The 18,478-nt window shown below is 38.5% G+C and overlaps 1 protein-coding gene across 1 annotated transcript; it reads right to left on the reverse strand.

Annotated features, from left to right (window-relative positions):
* Positions 1-15,367: 15,367 nt before the first annotated feature.
* LOC147452426 (cold-regulated 413 inner membrane protein 1, chloroplastic-like) lies at positions 15,368-16,999 on the reverse strand. The gene is made up of 6 exons (XM_086518128.1): positions 16,765-16,999; positions 16,496-16,660; positions 16,276-16,371; positions 16,116-16,180; positions 15,958-16,027; positions 15,368-15,649 (listed from the first exon to the last, which is right to left on the reverse strand). Exons 1-6 carry the CDS (start codon positions 16,899-16,901, stop codon positions 15,475-15,477), a joined length of 708 nt encoding a protein of 235 aa, XP_086374254.1. The 5' UTR covers positions 16,902-16,999; the 3' UTR covers positions 15,368-15,474.
* Between the last annotated feature and the right edge of the window lie 1,479 nt (positions 17,000-18,478).

An 18,478-nucleotide genomic window follows, 5' to 3' on the forward strand; every position in this document is an offset into this window, starting at 1 on the left:
ACTCAACAAAGGCTGCATTTGTAGTGGAACTAGCATTTGCAGTGGAATCACCCTCTTTCTTCTTAGCCTCTTTGGCCTTCAACTTAGGACAGTGCTTGATCAAGTGATCATTAGCTTTACAATAACGGCAACACATCTTTTTTTTGCCCTTAGCACCAGAATTTCCTGACAAATTGTTGCCAGCAGAAGCAGTAGAAACATGTGATTTTCCACTCGCAGAAGAACCATAAGAAGTGGGCCCTTTCTTTGAGAAGCAATAAAAGCCTGTTGAACTGCACGCTATCTACTCCTGTTTTTTCTGGAAAGTGACTCTTGCAATAGCAATGTGCACAATGCATCAAACTTGACAACTTCAAGATTTCCTTGGGTCATAAGTCTCCAAGTACTAGCAAAAGTCTGGTAAGAATCTGGTAGGCATCAAGAATAGTCTGCACAAGGGAAATGTCTGAAATGACCACCTACAGAAATAAGTTGCTCGTTGATATCCTCAACGCCAGCAAAGAAAGTTTCCATATCATCTTCCTCATGCATAATGACTCCAGCTCTTTACGCAGCAGCAAAGAAATTTTAGCCTCATTGCGGCTTGCATAAATACCTGCTAGAATATCCAAAGCCTATTTTGCAAATTTCATTGAACGAATGTGAGGAGTAATGGTGCGCTTCACAGACAACACAATCAACGCATGAGCCTACGCATCCTTTACATCCCAACGAGCTTGTTATGTCGTAGGCAAAACAACTCTAACATCAGCAATCCTTGCAGCAAGACCTGCCACATCCTCAACATTGCCTACATCCTCAGAACCAAGACGTACATCAATGCCCTACACAATATTCCAAATGCCCTTTGACACAAGGACATGTTGCATCATGTAAGCCTACATAGGGCAATTGTCCCCATCCACCAATCAATCCTCAGCAGCAAACATCTTGAACACATATGTGTTGTTGTCGGCAATGGTAAATGCATGCACCTGATGTGAAAACTGCCCAAAAAGAGTAGAAACAAAGCGGGAACAACACGTGCTATATAACACAAACCATAGAATACTGTAAGGGGCCTGTTATGCAAAAAATGGCACTGACAAAAAATTTGGACAAAATGACAAAATAGCATGTGCGTGTAGTCGAAACGAAGGCCAAAATGAGCCCAAATTAGAAATTTGAGAAGAAGCGTGTTGGAGCTACTAGCGACTAATCCCAAGAGGACACAACCTGCTCTGATACCGATTGCTGGAATTAAGGTTGCAGGAAAACACACACAGCTTGGAGAAGACGAAGGAAGCTCAAGGCACACAACAGAGAGTATATTACTTAGTGTGCAACGAAAAGATTAGATAGCCTTAGAATGATGGGTGTATATACAATGCTTTGGGAGGAAAACCTCCAAGTGACGGAAAAAATGCCCCGACGGTCCTAAGTGTGTTCACACACATCACTACCTCATGTACATGGTAACAATTTGGTCTGATTTTCCATAAGTGGTTTTGGATGGCACATTAGATCCCTATTGGTGATCAATTTGTCTAACATTTGGCATTGTTCATGATTTGGAATTGAAGTTGTACCCCTATCCCAGCTTCCTGATGAGTTGTATCCGATTTGGAGTTTGTTTGGACCCTTTAGGCTCTCTGGCACGTTGGAGTCCATTCTCAAGCACTTTTTATCATTCTTTTGGTCAAACAAGTTACCAAACTCTCTTTTGATGTTTCATTTTGTTCAAACTCACAATTTCCATACTTTGCACTCTGACTTTTCTCACTTTGAAATACAAGGCCCTTTGAGATGAGAAAACAGTCACAATTTGACACATTTCCCTACTTTGATTCACTGCAACCCTTCTGCACTAAAATTATAACCAATCTACTCCATGGGATCATGGATTGTGATCCATGTTCAGACACCAATTTGCATGAAACTTATAGGATTGCTTCCAGGAACGTTTCCCAAGTTATTGGTTCACTTTTTTCTTGGTTTTGATCAAATTTTTCCATTCGTGGGTCAAAATGACCATTTGGTGATTGAAATCCCAATTATCCTTGGATTTTGGTGGTGGCATGGACATGGAAAATAACATTCCAATCTCTCTATGACCATATTAATGGCCTCCTAGAGAGATTGATAAACTTGCCTCACATATTGGGAATAAATCTATTGTAAAGTTTAAGTACCCCAAGAATGAACTGAATTCAGACACATTCATTAGTGGTCTAGCTTGGTGGACACTTTGAATCTTTTATTCAACCATTTCTTTACAATTTTTGTACATATTATGTCCCAATAGCTATCCCTTCTAGACCAAGAACATTGATTTGAAGCACTTCAAATAGATCCTTTTCTCTCTACATCTCCCAAATACCATAAACATTGATTTGAAGGGATTTAGGTAGATCCTTTTCTCTCTACATCTCTCAAATATCATCTCCAAAAATGGGAGATGCATGTATTCCACAAATATTTCCAAACCTTTGTGCAAAAACTCACTCAACATCTACATCATACATCTCTAAAAGGTTGTCGGAGCATTACATAAACCAAATGGCATAACTAGAAACATGAAATCTCCCCATTCAATGATGAACATCATTCTCGCTGAATCCTTTGGTGCTATCTTCAACTAGTTGTACCTTCTATACCCATCCATAAATTTGTACATCTCATTGCCTCCTTATTACTGTATATGTGGTAGTGATGTCTGTGAACACACTGAGGACCGCCGAGACACTTTTTACCTCACTAGGAGGGGTTTTCCCTCATGCATTGTATATGCATCCACCACTTTAGGACTATCTTTCTATTTCCACACTAAGCAATATACTCTTTGTTGTGTGCCTTGAGCTTCTTCATCTTCTCTAATTTGTGTGTGCATCCATGCAACCCTAATTCCAAAAATTGATATCAGAGTAGGTTTCATCCTCTCATGCATAACCGCCAGCATCCCCAACACCCCTTGCTCGCTTCCTTTGATTTGGGAGAGCTGTGGTGAGCATTAGCAAGTTAATACTTCAGGCTCATTTTGGCCTCCGTTTTCACTACAAGCAGTCTTGCACAAACAATTTTATCCTTTTGTGTATAATTTTTTCTAGTGAAATTTTTACAGAACATGGCCCTTGCAGTACTCTTCAGGTGTGCTACATGACATGTGCTAGTCCTACTTTATTTTTTCCTCTTTTAGAGCAGTTTTCACATCGGGTGAAGTCACTCACCATGGCTCACAAACAACAACAAAGATGTTTGTTAATGAGGAAAAATTGGATGGGGATAACTACCCAATGTGTTCTTACATGATGATGGATGTTCTTGTCTTGGAGGGCATCTGGAATGTTTTGCAGGGCATTGATGTACATCTACCTTCTATTGATTTAGGCTCTATTGAGAATGTTGCAGGTTCTAGAACGTCTGTTGTTGCAAGAGTTGTTTTGCCTACAGGTAAGAAATCTCGTTGGGATGTTAGAGATGTGAAGGCTCATAAATTGATTGCATCATTTGTGAATTACATTGTTAATCCTCACATTTGCTCAGTAAAATTACCAAAATAGTCTTGGATACTATGGCTATCTTTATGCAAGTTGTAATGAGGCTAAAATTGCATTATTGCTTTAGGGCTAGAGTTGAAGATTTATGTAAGAGGAAGATGACACGGAAAGTTTTCTTACTGGTATCAAGGATATCGATGAGTAACCCATTTCTACAGGTGAAGTTATTTGTGACAGTTCACTTATGCAGATTGTTCTGGATGCATTGCCAGACTCTTATCATACTTTTGCTAGTACTTCGAGACTTATGACCCAAGGAAACCCTCAAGATGTCAATTTTGATGCATTATGCACGCATTGTGGTTTTAAGAGTCACTTTCAAGAAAGAATAGGGCTAAATAGCATGCAGTTGAATAGGCTTTTGTTTCTACTCAAAGAAAAGGTGGTGATAGCAAAGCAGCCACCTCTCATGGTTCTTTACTAAGTAGTAGACCAGTTTGGGGAATCCTTGTGAAAAAGGCAAGAGGTCGACAATGTGTTTCCATTATTGCAAGGCCAATGACACTTGATAAATCAATGCCCTATGTTGAAGGCAAAAGAGGCCAAGAAGAAAGAGGCTTGATCCACTACCAATGCATCTATTGTGGAATAATCTGGAAATGGAGATTGTGATGTTGATGTTGATGTTGATGTAGATGTATAGTGGACATTTAGTGCAAAGTGTACTTATGATCCTTCTATCCATGATGCAGGAACTATGTCCATTGTTGCATGTAGAGTGTACTTATGATCCTTCTATTCATGATGCATGTGTGTCAATTCCTACAGAGTCACATGTTTGGTACTTTGAGTGGTGGTACAAAGCACATTACTTCACATCATGACTTTTTTGCCTCTCTCTCAAGGGTGTCCCTCATGTTTGGTACTTTGAGTGGTGGTACAAAGCACATTACTTCACATCATGACTTTTTTGCCTCTCTCTCAAGGGTGTCCCTCATGGGAATATGGCCACTTGTGCCAATAATGCCTCTAACCTGATCAAGGGAGCTGGAAAGATTGTGCTAACTACAATACATGATCGTTCTTTCAACCTTGTTGATACACTTTATGTACTTGGGATAGGGGGGGTGGAAGGGTGTCACTATATGTAGAACCTATATATCACGTGCATTCAAACATTATTTATAAAACCCCTTAGATGTGTTTTTCTAACCAATAAAAGGGACTCTTTTCCTATTCAATCTGAATTTTTTTCATGAAAAATTTTTCAACACCTTTCTGTATGTAAAAATGTAAAAAAATGTAGAATAAAATAATCCCCAATATTGAAACCATGTGATAGGCATTTTTTTTATTGTAGTGACCCCCCCCGCCGAGTGTGGTTGACGAGATTAGAGGAAGAGAAAGAAACATGCTGAGTACACTATGTTTCCTTGTGAGTGTGAAACTATGTTTTTCTTGCTCTCTTTTGAAGTTCCAAGACGACAAAGAAGAGTCTACTCGTTGTGTTCATGAATGGTTCAAAAGAGCAAGGGAAGGAAGCTAAGGACTACAAAAATCAAAGGGAAGAGCAAAGAGAAAGAGAAAGGAAGTTTATGCCCTCACTCGCACTCCCCTTTTGGTACTAGCTTGGGTGTTCACACTTTAGCTCACGATCTCAATTGAATCAAGAGTAGACGGCGCCATTTGCTGTCAATTTTTGTATTTAGATTCCAAATTCATTAAGTTATATCAATTTAAGTGTTCCTTGGTATCTTTTGAACCATTTTCTTGTGTTGTGCGTCTTTCTCTCACCTTTTTCCCACAGTAAGCAGTCTGATGTTGACCTAGCCACACGAACAGATGATGCAACAATTTGTTGCTTTCATGTAGTAGCAGGAGATTATGTAGTATCAACACACAAATCAATTATAGTTAACAAGTCAAAATTTTGTCACACATTTGGGAAGTACGAATTTTGCAGCGAAGAAATCTATAGCAAAGGAATTAAGTGTATTTGAATAGCATGATGTAATAAAGTTTTTTGAGTCTAGATGGCAAAAAAAGAGTTTGATGAGCCAAAAAGATGGAAGCACAAGATGATGCAACAAGTAGCTTTTCAAAATGCCAAACTCTTTGTTTTTTATAAGCGAAGAATCTTCAATGGCTATGATCCAGCATGATATCTTGAATGTTATGATGAGGAATTGGAGTTGCATGGAGTATCAAAAGTAAATTAGATTCTAAAACTTGATAGATTTATGATTCCAGACTTTATTGAGCAAGTTTTGAAGCTTCAACAACAATATATCCACAATTGGAGCAAGTTGTAGTCAACTATTATCCAAGGACATTGGAATCCGAGTATGTAGTGATGATGAATTGGGTTGTATTAATGTGTCTACCTATGTAGATATTTGCCAGCAAATTTGGGCTAAGATTGAAGCTATTGTAGACGAGTGCTTTCTTGAGAACGGTAGATTATACAGGTTGAAGATGATGAAGAAGTTATAAAGGCTATTTATGTGAAGCCTAGAATTTCAGATTTCAAGTATCAAGTTATGCCAATGGATGAAGCTAAGAATTTACAGGGTCTAGAAATACATGAGGAATTACATGGCTTGGTTGTCCTAGAGCATATGTCTTATGAAGCTACATAGAGGCATTAGTATACAATAGAGGAGTAGAAGGGGAGAAGTCTAGCACTTCTCTTAGACAAGCTTGCTATATCTAAAGAGAGAATCGTGCAAGTATATGATTGTAGCCATATACAACTACATATGGACAAGGATAAGATTAACTCTGATGATTTTGATGTTGATTCAAAATCTAGTTTTGCTCTACAAGAACTCTTAGCAAATTTGAATGTAGAGTCTTTTTGTCATATGAAGGGCTACATTCTTCACTTGATACAGGCATCTTTTGTAATCTTTGACTATCAATCAATTGTAAGTGAACTTGAAGCACTTAGGTATGAAAATTACTCAAAGCTTAGTGCCATCTATTCAAAGGGGTGCAAGATAACCTACAGTTCCTTGGTGTTACAAATGAGTGGATTTATTATGGTGATGATATGAGTAAGGAAGTAGATGATATTTTCCATTGCATTCAAAATTTTGTGTTGCAGAAGTTCAAAGATACTTGGCTAAGGGCAAGACAATGGAAGGGCAATTTAGAGAGAATATGGCAGTGTGTATGCTATATGTGGGAAGGCTAGATTGCAACCTAAATTGCACAGGGTATCAAACTCTTTTGAAGATGTAGACATCGAGCTTATGTGTCTATTGGTGGATGATGCCTTGGAGGTGTTCTCTACTATAGATGATAACGGTTTTGAGCAATCCGATTTTGTACATGATCTAGTATATCTAGATGTGGTTGATATTGAGCTTATGCAATTGCTTGATGAGAAATAGAGATTTTTTAATGATGTTCCTTGAGAGCCAAATGAAGAGGTTTATGAAAAGGAATTTATTTATCCATGGATGGATGATCTACAACCAATTAAGCAGGATGTACAATGGATATGGCAAGATCTGATGATACCCTATGATCTAGGGGGTTTTTTGCTATCTTCTGATCTAGGAGGATATCACAATGCTCATGCTTTATCTCAGGTTTTCTACATGCCATTTGATTTAGGGGTAATTCATACGTTTATGATATATGACAATTTAATGCAACATCGGGAAATAGCATTTAAAAGGACATAATTTACTTCTCTTCAAGACCTTTAAGACCCCTTTGAGGGACACATGTCCATCAATTAGAATTAAACGAACTTCACCTTATGGATACTTTAGTAGGCCAAAAAGAACAAGTGGACATGGGCTATTGGCTCCTTGTAAAATCCATATGCTTTTAGTTCTTAAGTCCCCATGGCATTTTTGCATGGGATAGCTTTGTATCTTTCTTATGTTTGCCAATACAAATATCCCACATAATGTGGAAATTTCTTTTTATTGAAAAAAAATGTTTTTTTCTAATACATGGTCCAAAGAAATGGTCCAAGCCACCAGTTTCCTACTGATCCAATTAATCATTTTGTTCGATTGTTTCAGGAAATGAAATGGTCCTTTTTTTAATAAAAAAAAATTGGTTTGTCACCTTTCAAGTTTCAACTTCTAAGTTATTTTTGTCTCTTCTTTGGAAACTTTGCAAATTTTTCACCTTTTAACTTCCCCCCATGTCAGGTGCATCGATGGTTCTAAATACGTGATAGCGTAAGGATTATATGTAGATTGTCCAATCGTGGATTAAACCCAATGTGAGCTCAAGTGGATTATTTCAAAGTGATCTTTGAGTAAACTCGTCGTAACCTACACATGCCACGTGAGTCCATGTGCTCAAGTGAACTTTGGGTGAATTTTATGTGCATGTTGACAACATATGTTATTGTAAGACATCATCCATGGTTCCATCAACCCGTGGTTATATGGAGCGCTCATTAGTCATGATCATGGAATTGTCTAGATAGTCAAATTTCCACCTTACAATTTTAATATTCTTGGCTTTCTAAAACAAGCCTTGTATACAATTGATCTGAAGTATTGATTGATTGAATTTTTCTTTGATATTTTAGTTCGTAAAAGATTCTATTCATTTAAAGCTTCATATTTGGGTCTATTTTAGTAACAATAGCCTGTATAGGATTTGAAGTGTATCTAGAAACAAATTTCCAAAAATCTTATTGAGGGCCTTATACACACACACACACACACTTTATAAAACGCTTATAGTGTTTGTAAAAATTGTATCCTCATACTTTTGAACTTATCATAATAAAGAAATGGACCCATAAAGGGTGCTCTCACAAAATCTCATATAATATTTTGAAGAATAAATATCCTATTCTTTTTTATAGGATTTCTTTATGTTTTTGTCATATCCACTTTCACTCGATAGAAAATGACTTTGAAATTCTTTTGAATTGTGTGAAGTTGCATGTGTCCAATACACAACTTTCATGCATTTTGAGGGTTGAGAATACTTGGCTTTATAAAACAAGCCTTGGAGGAGAAGAGATTTGAGTAAACATTTTAAATTTTATTATTTACTGCAGTGATTGATTGGACTTCCCTTAATTGACTTGCCTTCTTTTCAATTTTATTGTTTTAAAATTATAGTTGGCTTTCTAGAGCAAGCTTTAGAGGAGAATAGAGTTAGGTGGGCATTCTAGATATTAATATTCTCTATTGTGATAAGTGATTGAATAGGGGGCCCCAATTTTGGAAGCACGTTGATTAATAGGAATCTTGGTAGGTGTTGTTGAAGCTTTGAGGGAAAAGGGGCGTGGAGGGGCACGTGGTGGAGAGAGGAGAGGAGAGGAGAGAGGAGGTAGATTTTTTGCAAGGCGGGCCAGAGGGCAAACTCGTAGAGTGCTGAGAAAGAAGGGCATGGCGGCATAGCTCGCTATCGAAGGGGGAGAGAGAGAGAGAGAGAGACTTTGAGCTTGCTTTCTGTTGTCTGTGAGAGCTGGCAAGCATGCATGACATAGAGTGCTGAGAAAGAAGGGCGCGGCAGCATAGCTCGCTATCGGAGGGGGAGAGAGAGAGAGAGAGAGAGAGAGAGAGAGAGAGACTTTGAGCTTGCCGTCTGTTGTCTGTGAGAGCTGACAGGCATGTCCGTGATAGTTTTGTTGATTTGAAGGTATGCTTGAGCGAGTGTAGGCAGCAAGCAAGCTCGCATGTCGAGATCGTAGCGATGGCGAGGGAAGATGGAGGAGAGAGGAGAGAGAGGGGCGGCGGCATCTCATGAGATTCTGATTAATGGGGCATCTGACCGAGTAGGCAGTACTCGACTTTTATACGAACCCTTGAAGTCTTCTTTTGTTTTAGTTTTCCAATTGTCCCTTCATTTTATAGCCTTATATAACTTGCCTTCATTTTAATTTTATTGTTTTAGAATGCCAATGTGAATCTTCACTTTGGTAGATTACAGAAGGAGTCCTTAGTAAAGCAAAGCGTTGGATTCTTGGTGCATTTGTGGACCATTGGAAAATCTAAAAAGGTTTCAATTAGTGTCACATGGCAAAAAAAATACTTTTTTAATATTTTTTGAAAATGTATATGGGAGGTGTTAACATTTGTGTACCTCTCTTTTTAAAGAGGACTATTAAATATTGGTTTAGTCATTAATTTTTATAATTTTGAGATATTTTGTATTTTAAATAAATCAATGTTACACTTGTTTTCAAAAAGTGTAATGCTCTACTGCGACAAAAAAACAAGATGAGGACTCACGATGGCCTGTTGGAAGGTAAGGGGGGAGGAAAGATTTATGCAATAGGGAAATGGCATAATCAATCTACCACACTTGGGTGATAGAAAGGTTATACAATTTTCCTCTTGAATAACAGGTCTTCAGTTCAACTCTCCTCGTCGGCTAGATCTCTAAGGTCTCTTGGGATAGTTTCCTACGATGTTAAAATTCTCTTCTTCTTCTTCTTCTCTCTCTCTCTCTCCCCCTCCACACACACTCACATGCACACACACATATACATGGAACCTCTCTCTACTCTCTTCTTCTCGTTGATAAGTGCCCTTTTAATCTCTCTCTCTCTCTCTCTCTCTCTCTCTCTCTCTCTCTCTCTCCACACTCACTCACACACACACGTATACACAAATACACAAGCATGTATGCAGGTGTTGAAATTGACCTATCTACCATCCCAAAAGCTGATTTACACAAGAAGATGTACTCCTGCTAAATCTAATAGTGGGTTGTCCACAAAATTCCTCTTTGTCAACTCTCTCTCTCTCTCTCTCTCTCTCCGGTTACATACTTGAGTTGCATCGAGATCTACCCCATGGATGTCCGAGCTTTATCATAAGCAGGCAAGCCCTCCTCTCTTTATAAAATATACTCAATGTTTGAGTTTTGTTAATGTCTCTGTCATGTGCATGTACATACATACATGCACTCACTATAGTAACCGATAAATTGAGAGAAGGGACACCAACACAGGTGCCCAATGTCAACAATTTTTCAAGCACTTTCAAAAAGGGTATAGAAGTGTCTCTTTATAGTTATTTTTAAAATTTTGAAAATACACTTATTTGTTTTCAAAATACACGGATGCCGTTGTGGCAAGGTATGGTAAGTAAAAGTTTGTTAGTATAGTACACCTAATTTGTTCTTGGTAGCCTTTAGGAGAGAACAAATATGTAATCTTCAACACCTCAAGGCTCGGCTAAGCTTGAGAGATTTAAATACATTCACTTACTATTGTGATTTTGGCCAAATTTTTTTATTTGAAATACACTTTCACAAATTGTTAAGAGATATCAATATTGATCTTTAAAAAAACCCTTTGAAAAAACAAAGGCAATTTTATCTTTAAAAATTAAGTTCTCATAAAACAATAAAATATCCACAACAATTGTCATTTTTTTTTGTTACGTGCACTTAAGCTGGACTATTTATGTAAAGTAGAAAGGCTTTTGACTTTACATTTTCCAAAGTCTTTTTGCTATGTGTACTTAAATGGTTCAGTTACTTTGTGTAAAGTAGAAAGCCTTTGATTTTCAATTCCCAAAAGTCTTTTCATTTTTTGCAATGTTACTATTCACTTTTGCATTTTACATCTTCCTACCTTTGAGTTTTGCATTTTAAAATAGAGGTCTTATAAGGTTTTCTCTTGAATGAAGCAGTGAGTGACACATGGAGGGTCTCTCCTTCCTTAAAAATTTAAGCTGCTTCATATATAATATAGAAGTATAGAAGTCATTTTCAAGTATGCTGTAAAGAAACAAAAGGGACAACAAAGATATTTTATAAAGAACCTTGCCATGTGGCACTCATCTAGCCAAAGAATCCAATGGCCTTAGTTTTGCAACAACTTTGCACACTTAACCCTATGGCCTTCCAAAGGCCAATAATCAAATGCTAGTGTCACTTTCTCATTTTTGGCTTTCTAAAAGAAGCGTTAGAGATAAGTTGAGTTAAGCATACTTTCAATGTTTTTAATGATGATTGAGATTTACCTTAAATATTATTTTGGTTTTAAAATATTGAATGGATATTTTTATTTCACCTTTCATTTCACATCTTTGACATGTCTCGACTTTTCTTGCATTCGGTTGTTTTAAAATGCCAAAGTAAAGCTTTACCTTGCATAATTCTAGTATATTCCACACACACACACACACACACACACACATATATATAGCGATCAACATTGTTCAAGAACATCTTTTTTCCCAAGCGATCGAGTCTCCTGCATGTAAAGATGCAAATTGGAACTACTATTAGAAATTTTCAAACCTACAGGATTTTGAACTATTTTATCGTATATTTTATCGATTTTTTCCCTTACCATTGCTTGTAATTCGCTAATCTTGATTTTTAGTCGGCTCAAGGCTAAGTTGAGGCACACCTATCCTCCTTGCAAAGAAACAAACCGGAAATACTAGCAAAATTTTTGAAATTGGAAGGATTTTTGAACTATTTTCTCACATATTTCATTGGTTTTTCTTCCCTTCAATATGGTTTGTAACCAAATGGTCTCGATTTTCAGTAGGCTTAAGGCTAAGCTAGGCAATCCTTTCCAATTAAATTCAACCTAATGATCTTATCACTTTCTTATGTTTTTAGAAAGTCACCATGACCCTTTCACTTGTTCCTCTCACAAAGAACCTTGTTATTATTAAATTCCTCTCAATAGCATTATGTAGGCCATAGTGAACTTTCAGTATAGTTTTTGAATTGAATTGCAGTATGCTCTATTGACATTTATGCAATCTAAGAAATACTTAAGATAAAAGTTATCGCTATATTTGTAGAGTACAAGTCCAATTGGAGTATCTATAACTTGTTTAAGCATAAATTAATGTTTCAAAAAAATTGTTTCATAAAATATAACAATGCAACTTAATTTATTCAATTTATGCAAGATTGAATCCCAAAAAAGTATGTATTTGATTGGTTTTAATCTATAAAATCACTTTAGATTATAGCATTTTGAAAGTTGCAAAATTTTTACTTATATTTATAGTAGGCTCCGAAACTACACTTTGAAGATAATTTTTTATTTTTCAAGTGTTGTTAGCTATTAGAAATGACTCATTAACATGAGAAATAATTTCTTTTTGAGAAAGTGTAAATGATTAATATAAGATTTATCAACATAGAAAAAAGGCCTCAATTATCTTCATGTCATTGCCTGACAACAAAATGAACAAAACCTCAAATTTTGTTTCTATCTACATTAAATAAACCAAAAGATTTGGTGGAAAAATAAAACATTTGAATGTCCAATTAAAGAACTAGTGTTAGATTGTTTTAGAATGCCTTGTTTGTCTTTAAAGTTCCTCAAATTTTTTGAGCCAAGGTTTTTAAGCTATTACATGGGTAAACTACACTAAATAAAAAGCACATATTTGATGGTAATTGGTAGATGGAATTGTCCCTACCCTCAAGCTTCATCTAGATTTTAGCTATTGTATCTATCTCATTGGTAGCACCAATAATTAATGCTTCCAATATAAGATAATCAAGCTGCATCCACTTTCACAAGAAGATTTAGAAATTTTCTCATGTAGGAGAACGGAGTCTTTTCCAGTGTTTTTCATACAATGAATAACATCATGGGCTTCTGCTCGAGAGTCACCGCATGCCTAGCTAGGTACGATTGGGGGCAGGGGACCACCGGCCCCCCCATCGGGCCGGCGGTCCCCTGCCCCCAATCGTACCTAGCTAGGCATGCGGTGCCTCCCTCACAGAAGCTCATGATGTTGAGGTAAGCCACAATGTGGGAATTATTGTGAGAATTTGTCCAAAACTTCTTGTGTTTATGGGAATCCTCTTGTAAACCATGCAATTCAAATAGAGGCTAGGAGTGCATGCATGTAGTTAGACACACTAAATCTCTTTGAATGTAACCTTTGATCAATACAATAAACTCTTATAAAATGATTTTGTGTGTGTGTGTGTGTGTGTGTGCGCGCACATGCTATGCACTTCTCTCCATCTCTCTCCTGAACTTGGAAGCTACACATGACAACATGGTGTCAAAGCAAGGGTCATATTTCGACAGACTTGGCATGCACAACTCATGGGAAACTCGCCCTGTAGAGACGAAACTTGCCATGACAACCTGCATGAAACTGAGCAAGAGGTTATAGTGCTCAGTAGGAGCTAACTTCAAAGAGAAGTGGATTAAAGGGAACGAGAAATTAATTATGACCATTGTGCTTGTACTTATGACTTTATACAACATGAATACGTTAGGGCTAGCGTGGCAAGAGTTGGACAACTTACCCAACGTTTAGCGCGCAGAGTCTCAGGTTGCAATTGGTTGGAGTTGATCTAAATGAAGATGACGATGCCATCAAAGTCCTTCTCAAGAGTATACAACACTTGTCAAAATACACGAACATAATCACTCTTGCAACTTTTAATGGCTTTACATTTGCACATGTACTGGTTGCTTCATTTATAGATGTTGCACATGTGGTTGCTTCATTATAAAAATATGTGTGAATTTCAATAGTACTAAGCCTTTGGAAGAAATTTTTTTAATGGCCACGCTTTTGCTATGCATCAACAAAAATCTACCACTGACAACACATTCAATTGTGGACAAGGTAAACTTCAAATCAAAGCTCTATTTATGGTAGAATTAATGGTATTGAACGTGGCTATTTCTAAAAGAAAAAACAAAAGAGCCTTCAAATATGAGGCTAGGGCTCATTCTCCATCATGCTTCCTAGAGAAGGTGCAGAATCGGGAGTACCAGCTTGTATTGGTACGAATAATGAATAATGAATAATGTTCTTAGATTCTCTCTTATCTATGCACACAAAAATGGTATGCACAACATAATTTTACAACTAAAAATGTTTGTAATCCAATTTTGTTGTGTAATTTTAAAAGCCAAATTAACTTTCAGAGAGGGGTGTAGCTAACAAAAAAACCATAACTGTAAGGGGCGTTATATTAGAGTTTTTAAAACCTATAGTAAAATTTAGAAGTTGTGGAACTCAGTAAACCAAAAGCACGTAACGTTTGATCAAGCGGGTTGCAACCCACTAAATCAAAATCACGTACGTTTGATGGGATTGGGGGGGGGGGGGGGGGTTAATTAGATAATCAAGTCATATCCACTTTATGGAAATTCTCTCCTAAATCATATCTATATGTATTCTATAACGACAGAGAGAGTGCCCTATAGACGTGTCAAAATCTGCAAGATGAAAGTTAAAGTAGAGGCTAAGAGTGCATGCAAAATTATGGTGGTCAGACACAAGATTTCTTTTAATGACCTTTGATTAATACAATACACTCTCTCTCTCTCTGTCTCTCTCTCTCTCTCTCTCTCTCTCTCTCTCTCTCTCTCTCTCTCTCTCTCTCTCTCTCTCTCTCTCTCTCTCTCTCTCTCTCGTCACAACCTTTGGAGCTACACAAGACAACAGACTCTATGTATGGACAAATTAGATCACATTTAAGACGATATGTTGAGATCAACATAGCAAAGTCTCCTGATTTTTGGAGTCAATGATTAACAATTTGAGCTCAATACTATCACAAGAAGATATAGATTTTTTCTCACGTAGGAAAAGGGAGTGTTTTTCATACAATACATCACATCATCAGCTTCTGCTCGAGAGGCGTCGCATACCTAGCTAGGTACGATTGGGGGCAGGGGACCACCCACCCTACCCCCAATCGTCCTAGCTAGGTATGCGGTGCCTCCCTCACAAAAGCTCATGATGTTGAGGTAAGTCGCAATGTGGGAATTATTGTGAGAATTTGTACAAAACTTCTTGTGTAAGTATGCAAGCACCAACATGCCAAAACAACATGGTGAACAAAGTGAGTTAAACAAAGCTATTGTTGTTGAGCAATTTCCTTCCAAAACTTCAAGTAATAGAATAAAATCTCTGCCCGAGTAATGAGTGCCACATTCAAAATTATTGGTTGGAAAGAAATTTGCATAAAGGGAAGAATAGTGTACAACCACATAGATAGAGGCAAGATATGTGTATTACAAAGGGTGTATCTTTGATAGTATACAAGTTCAATAGCCTCCAAAAAATATAACAACGGGCACTACTACGAGGATGATAACAGCCAAGCTAGCCAACAAGGCACCTCCTTTGAAAGACTCCTTCACTCCTCCTGCCCCATTCACATGTTGGTACACTAGGTATGCTGCCACACATGCACTCACCACTAGCGCGGCCGTTGTCCTTCTGCAAATACATCAAATTTGATGGTGCATTTGCATACATCCAAGTAAGTTACAAGAAAACCATACTAGCACAAATTGTATTGTGCACAATCATACCATCACAAGAAGATTTAGAAATTTTCTCGTGTAGGAAAACAAGTCTTTCTCAGTGTTTTTCGTACAGTGCATAACATCATGAGCTTTTGGGAGGGAGGCAGAGCCTCCCTCCCAAAAGCTCATGATGTTGAGGTAAGTCGCAATGTGGGAAATATTATGAGAATATGTCCAAAACTTCTTGTGTGCATAGGTCTAACTCAAGTAAATTTGCACCTGATGTCCAAAACTTGAAGAGGTGCGGTGATCAATAGCAACACAAGCACAAGCGGTAGCTCGAGCTCCCCTGCATTATTTGCAATCCATTGCTTAGCACTTTCTTTTTCACATCCATTGCAAGCAAGCCTTTGTATCAAAAATATCTAGCAAACTACCTGGAAGTTGGTAAAACAACCTAACCAATAGAGCTAGAAACGCCGCCCAAAGTCCATATTCACCCCTGCAAGCATCCCAAAGTCGCAAATCAAGATCTAATTACCCACTAGCCATGCAAAATTGAATGATATTTGTGGCTTAGATCTTGCTTTCACGCACCGGACCGCTGTGACAACATCGCGTGGAGCTTGCAATGCCAACAATGGAACCAGAATATTCTTGTTAATAGATGTGTTCTTGAGGTACATAAGCACCCTGAAAGCCACATCTTGAACACCTTTAACTCATTTAATAGGACATAATTCCAAAATGAGTAGGCAAAAGCTGATCAACAACATCAAGAGAGCTGAAAGAACAGGAATTGAAGAAGGCATCTTACGCCGCTGCGCCGGCAAAGATCCATCGCAGCGACTCGCCCGAGAGAGTGATAGAACTGGTTGCTGTGCAAGCTCCCCCCTTACTCGAATTGCTGCCGCTCTTCAGCTCTTGTATCTCTCTCTTCACCTTCAGCAGGCTGGAGCCATTGAAAAAAGAGGATCCGAACCTATACACACACACACACACACAACCCACGTCAGATGAACAATCATTCACAACCAGCAAGCACGCACCACTTCAATCACATGAATTTGTGGTGGATTACTGAACCTTAAAGAGGGAGGAGGCACTCCCTTGAGGGTGGGCGTAGAGAGAGAAGAGCAAATCCTACTGTGGGCGGGGCGTTGTACGGGAAGGGAGAGCTTGTGGGTGCAGGAAATGGAGTTGGCAGCTTGCAGCAGAGCCATGATGAGGGCCGATAATCTGTGCTGTACAAGGAGGAGGGGGCGGGGGTAGAGAAAAGTATACACAGAAAGATGGCGATCGCCCACAAAAATGGAGATGATGAATGAGCAAGAAGCAGGCAATAAAACTATAAGGATTAAGCGGCCACTTGGCACGCATCCAATCTGGCATTGCCACGCATGCATCATCCACTAGAAAATCTTGTCTTGGCCTAATGCCTTGACACGTGGCTCACCACTTGGTTGAGTTGACTCAGATTGAAGTGTACTGTTTTTTGGGGGTTTTTTTTTTTAAGGGGGGGTGATTGGTAGTTGGGGATGAGAGTCTCTTTGGAGCGTGGTGCTCCAACAAGTTTTTGGACAAATTCTCACAATATTTCCCACATTGTGACTTACCTCAACATCATGAGCTTCTGTGAGGGAGGCGCGGCATACCTAGCTAGGTACGATTGGGGGCAGGGCAACGATCACTCCATAATTTTGTAAGTGGTCCTCTTTTCCGGTGACAAGGCTACAATGCACAATGTGAAAACTCCCCTAAAACCAGAATTTGGACTATTTTGTTTCTTCCTAATTGTCCTCTACTACTATAACTCACTCACTTTGCTAGCTAAGTCCAATATGGCAAGCACATGTACTCAATCCCTCTCCAATATCAACTTGTTTTGGAATTTGTGGAGAGCATCCGAACTCGATATTTCTTTACCAGAAAAGCAAGGTTCATCCTCCTTCGTCTCGGTTCATACTGCATGCTCTTTGTGAGAGCACCATGGGTTAGGCTATCTGCAACAACCTAATTCACATTGCCTACACCGCCTTTATAACTTTACTCTTCCTTGTTTCTCTCAGTGATCAAGGTTTGACCTTGTAGTTAACTCCTTGAACCTTCCGATGTGAGCATCGATCTTTGCTGAAAAGTATTGGACTAGAGTCAAGCCTTGTATCGAGGGGGTGGCTTTAGTAATACACGATTTTTCATACTGGCGAATAGAGTTCTACCAACACAACAACACCCCCGGTGTCCAATACACTCGACTATGTAGTAGACTACTCTAGTCTGCCAAATTTTGGTATAGAGGGCCAAGGCCAACAAAGTTTGTGACCTCACATGGCTAATGTCAAGAACCGTGTAGAAAACCACCATAAGGTGTTTGAAAATAAGACTTAGGTTGGGTTCAGACTGAGCCAGCGGAAGAAAGAAGTCTTCGCAAATTTGCCGCCGCCTAGTGTGAACAGTGTGGAGGCGGAACAATGAAAAAGCAAAGGGGGCTGAGAGAGGCCATCAACTCTTCGGGGGGGGGGGTCGGAAGAAAAATGGAGGGCCAGGCAGAAGAGTGCCTCAACTTCAACCAATCACTTTTGCCATGGAGCATTGATGCCCCTTTGCAGTTTTCTTCCGCCGCCTTGCCTGAACCCACCCTTAGGGCTTGAGTTGTGCCCTTGGGCCCTTGGGTTCAAGCCCCTTAGTGGGATGCCATGGGCTATAACAAAAGCGTGTGTAATCGTTGACTATTGCTTTTATTCATTCAACTAATTATGGAACAGCTAACTATTCTCTTTTAGAACTGAATGCTATAAGT

The sequence above is a fragment of the Adiantum capillus-veneris genome, chromosome 8 (genome assembly GCF_014529385.1).
Source record: "Adiantum capillus-veneris isolate H3 chromosome 8, ASM1452938v2, whole genome shotgun sequence".
In the NCBI taxonomy this organism is placed as follows: Eukaryota; Viridiplantae; Streptophyta; class Polypodiopsida; order Polypodiales; family Pteridaceae; genus Adiantum; species Adiantum capillus-veneris.